Raw genomic sequence first — 13370 nt, forward strand, 5'->3', positions numbered from 1 at the left:
AATTTGATGAATCTAATATTTGAAAATTCGGAAAGTCGACAAATAGCAAAATCGAGAAATTGAAAAAACGAAAATTAAAAAAATTGAAAATTTGGCTTTAGAAAAATACTTATACAAACGAAAAACTGAAAATCGGAAGAGCATTCGCAGAAGTATCTTATTTTATAAAATTTAAGTAACATTTACTAATGCAAATTTTTTATGATTAGCCAAATTTTGGTTAGCGTTGCAGTTTACGTGATCTAACGCACATATAATATTTGACAACAAAGTAATAAAAATCCGGACAGACGGCAAACAGACAGACATACAGACGGAAATAGTAGCCATAGTTTTTCGTACTCTAGGGTTCAGCTATTAAAGAATTAAAATTTATTTACAGAAAAATAACTTGAAAAGACTTTAAAGTAACAGAAGAAGTAATTTTGAAAGAGTAAAACTGTAAAGTGAAAACTAAGTAAAAGAGGAAATAGGCGCCCAAGATTGTAAGAAACTCCTATATTAATTGGCAACGACTGGCACTTTATAACAGAAAACAAAGACATCAAGAACTGACCCCAAAAAAGACAATAAAAATAAAAACTCAGCTTTAGAGAACTAGTTCAAAAGCAAGAAATGAAAACAACATAGAACCGAGTTAGAAACTTTGAAACAAAAGAGAATAACAACCTCAACAATGGAAGTTACATAAACTGGAACAGGGATTAGCCACCATAGAGTTTATTTTTTTTATTATTTAAGTAGCTACAATTTCAAATGTTAGTTTTTTTTTCAGAGTTTTCATCTCAGTAGGGATATAATTAAAAGCAATCCAAAATACGCTGAGGCATTTTTATACTTAACCTTTATAGAGATAAATGTTAGTCACTGACCGGAAGTTTTTAAAGAAATTAAAAATACCTAGTTTTTTTTCACCCCCCAAGTTTGGACTTGTTTCTAAAGGGGTACCTACGTCACAAGGGGAAGCCACCCTAAAGTTACACATTTCTAGGTCCAGGAGTTTAGGGTGAGCGTTGATTACTCACTCAGGACTTTATGTGCGAAAAATTCTTATTACTTAAAATGTTTTCTAATTTCTTTAATTGTAATTCACTGTTGCCAACCCATCTTGAGTGACAGGCAGTGCGACAAACCATAAAAAATTTAAATTATTTAATTATCAACAAAACTGCAATTAAACACACGTTGATCAAATAACTGTGTTTTTAGAATGGATATGTTTGTACACTGTTATTTCTAGGAATTTAGTTTCTTTTATGCTTTGTATAATACACATTCTTCTTTATTTAATTAGTAAAGATAGGTAGCTTTCTCTACTATACGAATGTACGAATTTACTATTTCTGGATAAGTACTTTCATATTTCGCTTTCTGTTATTTTTGACAAGTTGGTATTAGATTTGACCTTTAGTTATCAATTAATCCAATTATATAGTTTTTTGGTAGCTACTCAACATCGACAAACAACTACAAAAAGCCAATTTGAGTGTTCAGCAGTTGGCTGCAATTATCGATTTCACAAGATCGATAATGTTAATTTCCCACTTTACATGGGTAATAAGTACGTTAAGTGAGTGCAATCTAAAATGAAGTGTCTGATTTAACGTTTATAAATTCTTTCGTAAGCAACCCTCGTCTATTTCCGTGCATTTACAACGCGTGACGATTTCCTCTAATTTAACATAAAATTTCCTTTAATTACAGCTCTACAAACAAACTGACATCTCTGTATACAAAAGCTTAAGGAACAAAAGAAAGGCATTTGTGTCAAAGTCCACACGAACAGTTCCTGATAACGAGAAAAATACCCGTTTACACTCACAGAATTTGTTATTCTTGGAGTTAAAGCAAAGCCGTTGCACAATCGCTTAAACATCTAAATTCGTGTGGGAAACGATTTCCGTTTCATTTAGTACCCATCTAAAATAATTACTTTCAAATCGTTGCGAAACAACACCTACACTAACAATAAAATAAAATAAATCTGCCTGTAAAATTCGCCGATGAAAGTTCTAACAGTTTCTATTGTTCCAGCTGCATCTTATCGAGGTCCCAGCGAAGGCGAAGAACCCGAGCACTATGCAGCAAGAATCGCGTTTACGGGTAATTCTCGAATCTTAGGACCAACTTGTATTGTTGTTGGTGTGCTAATGTTAGTGGCTGGTTTCGTGCTTTGTGTTTTAACGAGAAGGGCACGAAGACGAGAACAGACTATCGGATTTCACTGCCCCCTTCATGGTGATTTTTACCCCCTTAGTCCAGTAACTAGCTCAAGAACAATAGGTAAATATTTTTCAGTTTGTGTGTTTTAATTGCGATTAAAAAACAATTTGTTGGGGCGAATCAATTTCGTGTTGGGGAAATTGGAGGATGAATCAGTGTGGGTGGAGGTGTCTCTGTTGAGTGATCGATGATAAGGTTCTTGATAAGCTCTTCCCACACGGTGTTGCTGTGTTTCGGGATCGAGACGCGATAAGTAGCTGTTTTTGATACAATTTTCTGGCTGGTGGGTTTCATTTATTTGGGTTTGTGGTCTGGGGGATTAATAAAAGAAGATATGAGACCGGTGGAGAAATAAAGTAAATAATTCGTGTGTTTTCTAAATAAGGGAAAATTGGATGCGCGGAGTCGGGTTTCATTAAGTTTCTATTATATCACAACAAATGCTCAGTTGTGCATTAAATTCTTGATATTAGAAAGTTAATTTTATGAGGATACGGTAAAATATACACTAATAACATTGTTCGCGCTCATGCGTTTCGTTACGTTTCGTTTTAGATTCAAACTAAACGTATCATTATTTTTTTTATCTTCAAAAATTCATGGCTGTCTTGATTGTGTTTTTATTGCTCTTTCGGTTCCATATGATCAGAAAAAAGTGCTCCAGTAGGCCATGGTATTTTATAAAATAATTACGTAGGCATTGCAGGTATTTGACAGTTAATCAGATAGCGATAGAAAAAATATATAATTTCAACTTTTGCCAAAAAATGGAAAATTGGATGTCAAGAATTTGATGTATAATTAAGTTATATCACAACAAATCCTCAGTTCACTAATTTTTTTACAATAGACAGTAAAATTTCTAACCCAACTAAAAATTGTAAAACAATGTTTTCGCTCATGCATTGATTTATTTAAGTTTTATTCTCTGCAAATTAATAAAATGAATAAAAATAAAATCTCAGAGAGCGGTGACAAAATAACGTAAATAATTCCTGAGATTTTTAATTTGACTTAGGAATTTACTTTAATGTCTGTTATATATGTATGAATGAACTTCAAGATTACGTTTATTTTAAGAGTTTGAGATCAAAATGTAAACTACTATCGAAAAGTCTTTATAGATCGTATGTGGATACTGTCAGCGTTTCCATTATTAACAATCCTAATGTCTTTTGGAAATTTATTCGAGAAAGGAAAGTCCCTAACAATATTCCAGAAGAAATGTCTTATTTAAATAGAGTGGTGAATGGTGGTAAAGAAGTTGCCAATTTGTTCGCAGAATTTTTCTCATCGGTCTATATGGTTAATGATTCTTCTAAGATAATTGATAGTCAATTTAAAGATGAAGTTATTGATACGGGTTTTATAATAACGATTAAGGATATATTTAACACTATTTCTTCGTTGAATGACTCTACAAATGCTGGACCAGACGGTTTAAGCAATGTATTCTTAAAAAAGTGTATATGTACTTTATCAATACCACTATTTATGTTATTCAGCAAGTCCTTGGATACTGGTGTATTTCCTGATGTTTGGAAACTGAGTTATGTTAAACCTATTTTTAAATCTGGTCAAAGGAACAAAGTTGACAACTATAGAGGTGTTTCCAATCAATCGGTTATCCCTAAAATTTTCGATTCCATCATAGCTAAGCAGTTACAGTGGGCAGTTTCAAAATTACTTACTAATCAACAGCATGGTTTTTGTAAAAATAAGTCAACATTATCCAACCTTTTGGAATATTATTCGTTTCTCAATGAATCATTTGCGAATAAATGTCAAGTGGACGCTGTTTATACAGATTTCGCAAAAGCATTTGATCGAGTGGATCACAATGTATTAATTTCAAAGCTTAATAGACTTGGTTTTAGAGAATATTCCATAAAATGGGTTAAATCGTTTCTTACTAATAGGTGGCAACAGGTTAAAATTGGCAACCACATTTCTGATTATTTTGAAGTTACATCTGGAGTACCCCAGGGCTCACATTGTGGTCCAATTTTATTTCTTCTTTTTATAAATGACTTGAGTTATTGTATTAAATCTTCAAAATTTCTATTCTATGCAGATGATCTAAAGATATATAAACAAGTTTCATCCATAACTGATTGTCAGGAATTACAAAAGGATTTAAATAATATATATGAATGGTGTGAAACAAATTTTTTAAAACTGAATTTAAATAAATGTCATAAAATTACATTTTCTAACAAAAAAAATATGATCGATTATGATTATTATATTGGGAAAAGTTTGCTCAAGCCTGTTAGTGAAATTAGAGATCTCGGCATACTTTTTGATAATAAACTCTCTTTCAAAAGTCATTATCGATACATATTTAACAAGGCTCTGCAGATGTGGGGATTGATTTGGCGCCATTGCAAGGATATGAGCTCTCATGCACTTAAAGTGCTATATTGCTCTCTCGTGCGTTCTGTTCTGGAATATGCTTCTTCAGTTTGGCATCCAACATGCGACACTCATATTTCATTGTTAGAGCGTGTTCAAAAAAAGTTTTTGAGGTCTATTGAATTTAAAGAACATCATCTACATCAACAAGGTGAATATGAATGGGTCATGAGCTTCCTCAATATTAAATCCTTGGAGATACGTAGAGATATAACGGATTTATGTGTTCTTCACGCCATTATTAACAACCATATAGATAGTAATGACTTATTAGCCAAACTAATGTTTAGGGTTCCAAATAAAAACTGCAGAACTACTAGATCTTGTAAAATTTTCAGAATTAACAAAGCATCTACTAATATGTCAACTAACCACCCATTGCGAAGAATGATGAAACAAGCAAACGAACTATCTAATTTTGTAAAATTTGATATTTTTAACTCAAACCTTGTTGTATTTAAGAGAATGATAAATAATCTTGTATAATTCGGATAATTTAAAATTGTTTCTTTTTGTGTTTATTGTATGATCATTGTTATAAAGATAATTAATTAAGTTAATCATATACCTTATGTATTTGTAAGTTTAATTTTCTTACTTTTTGTAATTGGAGTTATTCCGTAATAAACTAATAATAATAATAATAATAATATAAAAACAAATGCTCAATTATGGGCCGATCTCTTTACGTTGAGGAGTAAATTTTCCTAAAAATTGGATTTTTTTTGGCTTATACAATCATTTATTTAAGATATCAGGGAGCAAAATAATGTAAATAATTCCTACTCTTTCCAAACAAGGGCAAATTGTATATACAGAATCAGGAATTTACTTAACGGTAAAGTTGAAAAGACAATTTTCTGAGGATACGCTAAATTTAAATATTTTTTTGTACCTTAAGCATTTCGTTTATTTAAGTTATATGCTCTGTAAAATTAAAAAAGAAAGCTATAATTATTTTTTATATACAGGGTGAGTCACTACGCCCACGGTCCTCGATATCTCATTAATTATTAGAAATACAAGAAAAAGTCAAAGACCAAAGTTGAACGGTTCTTTGAGAACTATACTTTAAAGTTACACAACTTAGTTTTTTTTTTAATGAAACGCACTATATATTTTTAGTTTTGAAATACCGATACAGCGTGGCCACGTTATTCCAATTTTCCTGAATTTTTTTTAGCAATGGGTTCACAAAAAAAAACGCAGAACGTTATATTTTGGCTTTATTTCTTAATATACATTGTATTCTTTGAACAATCCGATACTTAAAAACATGTATTTATTTTTTTGTAAAGAATGAAGTATTTTGCAGTTAAGCTCCGCCCTCTTGGTTCACAGCGAATAAAAAAGATCATCACAATTGAGATAGGGCGGGTGGGCGGGCTTACATTTTACCTTTTTGTTTTAATATGTGTAGACTTCTTTTCACAACATGAAGCTTAAAACATGTAAAATTTGGATAAGGGAATATCGATTTTGCAATTAGGCTCCGCCCCGTAATTGCAAAATTCATATTTCCTTGCCAAAATTTAATATTTTAACCAGGTTTTAAGTTTCTTGTTCTGAAAAGATGGCAATGTATATTTAAAAAAAAGACAAAATATAAACCCCGTCCACCCGCCCTATCTCAATTGTGATATTTTCTTATTCATCGTGAGCAGAGGGCGGAACTTATTTGCTCATTTTTCTACAAGAAATTACCATGTGAAATATGTTCTTCAACAACAGTGTTGTTCAAAGAAAACTAGATGTATTTCGTAAAGAATTGGTTGAAGGCCATTTAGAACTTCCCTCGCTCCGTACAATACAAAAAATCTAGCGGTTTCGGAAAATTATAATATTTGATTTTACGAATTTTATTTTATTTTATTTTTTTGAAGGCCCTTATAAGTTTTGCAAGAACACATATATCAATTTGCATAAGTGCAGTGTAATATTAATAATAATGTATTCGCATTTTTTTCGGGAAAATGGAGTGAGTCGTTCTTGATTTAATCAGTGCAATAAATTGCCTCTTTGTTAATTTTTTTGAGTCACGCTGTATAAATAATTCTCATTTTAAGTTTCTTGTTGTGAAAAGATGACTGCACATATTAAGAAAAAAAGGCAAAATATAAGCCCCGCCCACCCGCCCTATCTCAATTCTGATGATTTTTATGACTACACATATTAAGAAAACAAGGCAAACTGTAAGCGCCGCCCACCCGCCCTATAGCAATTGTTATGATTTTTTTATTCGTCGTGAGCTAAGGGGGCGGAGCTTAATTGCAAAATCCTTATATCTCTACAAGAAATAAAGAACATGTTTTTGAGTATCGTGTTGTTCAAAGAATACTATGTATATTAAGAAAAAAAAGTCAAAAATTAAGCCCCACCCATAACCATCCTAAGCTTAAATTTGATGAATTTTTTTGAAACATTCGAATTAAACTCAGGTTAATATAAATCTATTAAATATATTTTTCTCAGTTTTTCTTTTTTTGTATCTTATTATTAGCTAAGACGTGTAATTAATTTCTCTCATCTACATGATATTCATAATACACATATAAAGTTTGACAACAAACGGCTCGGTAGTTTTGAAGATTATCTGTTTAACAAAAAAAGACAGACGGCAGACAGGCAGACGGACGAAACATTGAGGGATTATAAAAGTAGCAAATCATCCGATGGACTCGATTACAATACTTTCTTTGCTTACTCTCGGGAAGTAAAAAAGAAAGGGAACAAAAGATATATTAAGATGCGTAATCAAATATATAATTTGATGATCCGCTAACCGTTGGTCTATAATTGGGTATTACCTGTTGACCAACTTACACACATAATAATAATAATAATAATAATAATAATAATAAATATAGAGTGTTCTGTTTGAAAAAATTGAAATACCGATTTTTGAAAATTGTAATAAGGAAAAGATTTTTTATAAACACTTTGTATATGAAAATTTAATCTCATTTATACCATAACAAAGCGCGCACCTTTCTTTATCGTTCCACAAAATATTGTAAGACACACTTTAAAAATAATCTTATTGTGATTTTATGTGAACGCTTCCATTGTTAAAAAATTTCAGGAAAATTAGAATAACGTGGCAACGTTGCTTCGTAATTTCAAAAATAAATTGTGATTGTAAAGTTTAAAAAGAGGTCAATTAAAGTAAGTAAATATACATATGTAGGATGTTTCATTTAAAAACACAAAGTTGTATGTTACGCCCCAAAAACAGAACTCTGTGTAGTTAAAAATAATTGGAGCGTCTAGTTCTTTGTTTCTATATCTAATAATTGTTGAGATATCGTGCAACACGTGCTTAGTGATTCACCCTGTATATATTTTTTCTGTGTTGTAAGTTTTCTATTTTTACTTCCCGAGCGTAATCGAGTCCGTCAGCCGACTCTCTACTTTTGCATTTTCTCGACGTATCATGACCCCTAGAACACGAAGAAATAGGTCTCCCGTTTCCGTCCGTCTGTCTGCCGTTCCGGATTTTAAAATTAACGTTAAAATTATTTTTCATATTTCGGCCGGAAAATTGCACATTTTCGGGGTTAATTTAATAATATTTAAACAAATTGCTTTGTTTTTAATAACTTTATGTTTTTAAGAAAACGGTGTTCGATTTAATTATCATATATTAATACTTATCGTATTTAAACATTGTAAATAATATTAATTATGTTTAAATATTATTTAATTATATCGTGAAAATTTATAGCTTTGATCGACCAATTTCAATCGTTTTGAAAATTTCCCCAAAATTTAAACTTTGTCGAGGAAACGATTCACTGATAAATTAAAACTGAAGTCGTACTTACCCTGTTTTCGGTCCTTTTCGGAAAAATATCCATTTTCTTCCGTTTTGACAGTAATAACACAACACATTTTCCCTAATTTTGTTAATAATAAATTAGAAATTCGTGAAATTGCTCTACTTTTATGCCAAAAGGACGCGACGATCTTGTCGCCATCAAACAGAAATTAAAACTGAACACAAAGGACCGAAAAACGTGACCTTTGGACAGGTAGCTCACGTGACAGTGACGTCATCGCACGTCACGATGCGATTGCAAAAATCATTTTTCATATTTTACCATATTTGAACATTATAAATAATATTAACTATGTCTAACTTTTATTTACTTATATCGTGAAAATGTATAGCTTTGACCGATCAACTTCACTCGTTTCGAAATTTTTTCCAAAATTTAAACATTGTCGAGTAAACGAATCATGGAACTTCATAAATTAAAACTGAAGTCGTACTTCCCCGTTTTCGGTCCTTTTCGGAAAAATATCCACTTTCGTTCGTATTCACGGTACTAACACAACACATTTTCATTAATATTTATTAATAATAAATTAGAAATTCGCGAAAAGAAGTCTACATTTAAGCCAAAATCTTTTCCCTTTTTTTTCTTGTTCGTAATCTTCTTTTCGCAACAGAAAACTTAAAACATGTTTAAAACAGTAAATATGGATTTTGTAATTACGCTCCGCCCCTCAGTCTGGCAACGAATGGAAAATTCATCACGATTAAGAAATGAGACCGGGGTGGGGTTTATATTTTATGATTTAGATAAAGTCCTCAAACAGGATTGTTTAGTATAATTAATATAATTTTAATAGTATTATTGACGACCATGTATTTTTGAAAATTTGTCTTTGATCGTCAAAGATAAATCTTCAAAAATTTATGGCTGCCTTTGATCGTATTTTTATTGCTCTCTCGGTGCTATATGATCGAAAAAAAAAACGTCCTAGTAGACCATGAAATTTATTTTTAAAATAATGACGTTGGCATTGCGCTTTATTGACAGTTATTTGACCACAACTGTCAAACTTAACAAGGAACGCCAACATCATTATTTTAAAAATAAATTTCATCGGTTTATACATTATTACTTATCAGCTAGCGATGGAAAAATAATGTCAATAACTCCAATGTTTTCCAAACAACGGAAAATTGAATGTACAGAATTAAGTATATAATTTATTTTTGCATCATTTTGAATTTGACGTACTCAGATTTCTGGTAGAGATTATGGAGCAAATTTAGTTTAGAATTAAAATTTCCCCGTATTTGCTCACTGGTTTCGGAGTAGTAAATCAAAATTGTCAACAGACAGACAAACGGAAACGGGGACCTACTTTTTGGCATCCTTGGCGCCACCAAGCGTTGAAAAATTACCCGTGAAAAAAAATAACAGCATTGTTTGTTCCAACGGTGTTATTTTAATAATTCTTCACTATATTTCCATCTTGCTCCGTTTTTATGAACGACAACCCTTTTAGCATTCCGTTATTACGAGCTCCCAAACAATTTATAACTGTGAGAAATTTCCATTGCGCTATTTTTGAGCACTCCTCTAAATTCGTTAACACTAACTAGTGTTTATCAAATAAAATGTCATTGAGACTAACACTGCGACCTTAATAATTTAGTATTGTCTCATTGCATAAATTGGAACTTCCACCTTAACATTCCCAGCATGTTGTTTTTTGTCCGGTCTCTTAATTTAAAATACAGCAGGACCGTATAATTCCGACATTAGCAAAAACCCTAAGATTGCTATGTACGGAATGATTTAGTGGCACTGCGGTCTTTTTATTCAGACACTTTTAATTAAAAACACTCGGAACTTCCAACTACGAAAACTTATATAATTGGACTAATCGATATTTTTCATTTGCGTAAGAACTAGCTACACTTAGACGAAACCTAATACTATAGAGTGCGAAGGAATGTAAATGACGGTTTTTACACTAACACCACGTCCTTGATTGACAAAGCCCTATGAAAATGCGGTAATTGAAAATCGGTATTAACTATCTCGATGGAATAATTGACAGCTTTTATTACCAGCCGCACAATTACCACATAATGGTGATAATAATAACAGGCGAATTTACAACAACAGGCTCGTACAGCCAGGTACCAAATATTAAAATTCCCCGGTCACGAAAATCGCTATCTTCTCTACAAGGTTCGGTATGCTTTATAGTCCGAGTTTAACCTTTAACAGCGATATTGTAATATATTTCGGCTCTGGTGAAATATCCACATGCAACAACATAAATAGGCATTCAACATGCCAAGCCTTCATTTATATTTTTCAGGCTTCCGGTATCACCCAAACGGCATGCATTCAAATTCTAAGGAACCTCCAAGCGAGAAACTGCGGCGTTTCAGCTATAAATACCTTTATTTTTTATTTAAATAATAAAAACAAGCGACAAAATTATACGTTGGATGCCAGATAATTCACTCGGCGGCTACAAACAGCGCGTTTAGCCTACATATCTGCAGGAACTTATTCACAATTTTAAATTAAATGTCGACTCACTGATAGCCTCGGAGGATCGCCAACTGGTTTGAATTCTTTATACCGAAAAAGGAATTTTAACGGTTTTCTTACTCTGTATTTGCTTAAAGAGGGCAAAATTGCTCGAAAATGCAACAATTGATTTATGCAGTGCGGTGTAGCGCCATCCTGTTGAAACGAACTACGTAAACTTTCAGCTTTCACTGATAACACATGTCCGAAACTACTTATAAGAAAAAAACAAGCGTGTAGGGTTAATGAGTTTTCGCTTTTTTAGCAACTAATTCTATGTCTTGTTATACTGATTTCCAATGGGTTTATGTGGCTGTTTACAATGAGCTGCTTCAAATTGCTCTTTTAACGATGGAAAGTTGTTTGTCAATCTTTATGATGACTTGTTCGGTCTTATGGATCAATATATTCCACAGTACTCATATTATGCTGGCAAATATAATTTATAGGTTAAAGCACTAATTACATATGCACAAAATATAATAACCTAGATGGTTATCGAAAATTCAAATTTTACGTGCATTTATTAAAGCTCAGATTACGATTTCACAAAATGTGTACTTGAAAATTTATAATAAGTATATTTAAAATTTAAAAAATAATTGGTGTTTGCAACGTAGATGTACTTAATGAAAAGCTTAAAGTACGTCAAATGACTGTGAGATGACGTCATTAATTTTTCGGAGGAGATTAAGAAAATTGTTCATATATTTGAGATAGTCTGTGCAAACAGATAAATTTAAATGTGTTCTTAAATCAATTTTTCTTAAACTATTTGTTATAAAATATTGAAAGCCCTAGTATATCGTATATTTGTGAGCACATTGCAAACTTACTGACAACAATAAATAGTAACTAATGAGTAAATAATACTTTCAATTGTGAAGTATTGATTATTGAATTTGTATTAATGATTTACAGTCCTGACCTGCTCTTTGGTAAAGATGAAAGTTGTATGGTTTTTTAAGAAGTATACTTTAAAATTACTTCTAATTGTACAGAGTGTTTTGTTTTTAACTTAGTTTTTTTAATGACATACCCTATATACTTCTACATATTTTGATTGGCCCCTTCTCAGGCTTTAGAACTATTTTTGAAATTCTGATGCGACGTTGCCACGTTATTCCAATTTTCTTAAAGTATGTCTTACAAATATCGATATTATAGATGTTTTCAAATAGAACACAGTTTTTTGTTCTCATTCTTGTACTTAGTTGATGTGTCTGTTAACAAAGTAAAAAATCGCAGTAACTGCCAACTTTAAATATAGAAAATACTTAACAAAAAAGAAACAGAACAAAGAGTAGAATACGATGCAATAGGAAAGGTGTTTTTATTTGAAAAAAAAAAAAATGAAATATCACTATTTGAAAATTGTAACAATTGAAACTTATATACCAGGTGTCTGGAAAATGGTGGATTAACTCTCCGCTATGTTCTTAACAATCAACTGGCGATTTTGGGAAAATTGGGAAAAAAATTCCTTCTCACATTTTGGTGGAATTATAATGATTTTAAAATTAGTTTAAAAATTCTACTAGCATCCCTATCTTTACTTAGAGGGTATTTCATTTGTCAAAATCACTTTTATCTTAGTAAGTACTAGCCCCGCCCACCCACCCTCTATTTTCTTAGGGGGTGTGATTTGCCAAAATCGATCTTATTTCAGCAGGTACTAACCCCGCCCACCCGCCCTCTATTTTCTTAGGGCAATCTCATTGCTAAAAGCAGTCTTATCTTAGCAAGTACTATCCCCGCCCACCCACCCTCTATTTTCTTAGGGCGTATGTGATTTGCCAAAATCGATCTTATTTTAACAGGCACTAAACCCGCCCACCCGCCCTCTCTATTTTCTTAGGGAAATCTCATTTGCTAAAACCAGTCTTATCTTAGTAGGACTAGCCCCGCCCACTCACCCTTTCTTTTCCTAGAGGGTATTTGATTTGTCAAAATCACTTTTATCTTAACAAGTACTAGCCCCTCCCACCCACCCTCTATTTTCGTAGGGGGTATCTGATTTGCCAAAATCACATACCCTCTAAGAAAAGAGAGGATGGGCGGGGCTAGTAGCTAAGATAAGAGAGATCTTGGCAAATCAGATACCCTCTAAGAAGAGAGGGTGGGTGGGTGGGGCTAGTACCTGGTAAGATAAAACTGATTTTGGCAAATCAGATACCCTCTAAGAAAAGAGAGGGTGGGTGGGCGGGGCTAGTAGCTGCCAAGATAAGACTGATTTTGGCAAATGACATAGCATCTAAGAAAATAGAGGGCGGGTGGGCGGGGTTTAGTACTTGCTAATAAGAGAGCGATTTTTGTAAATGACACCCTCTAAGAAAAGAGAGGATGGGCGGGGCTAGTTCTTACTAAGATAAGAGTAATTTTGGCAAA

General features: G+C 32.4%; 1 protein-coding gene across 4 annotated transcripts in view; it reads left to right on the forward strand.

Annotated features, from left to right (window-relative positions):
• LOC135127223 (uncharacterized) overlaps positions 1–13370 on the forward strand; it is an 83498-nt gene that overhangs the window by 49777 nt on the left and 20351 nt on the right. For all 4 annotated transcript variants that reach the window (XM_064053630.1, XM_064053629.1, XM_064053631.1 and 1 more), the window contains exon 3: positions 2035–2283. In XM_064053630.1, coding sequence (XP_063909700.1) covers positions 2035–2283 — 249 coding nt within the window. The remainder of the gene's footprint in view (positions 1–2034; positions 2284–13370) is intronic.

This window comes from Zophobas morio, unplaced genomic scaffold (assembly GCF_036711695.1).
Source record: "Zophobas morio isolate AGI-343-1 ecotype UQ-CSIRO unplaced genomic scaffold, CSIRO_AGI_Zmor_V1 ptg000011l, whole genome shotgun sequence".
NCBI classification, from domain to species: Eukaryota; Metazoa; Arthropoda; class Insecta; order Coleoptera; family Tenebrionidae; genus Zophobas; species Zophobas morio.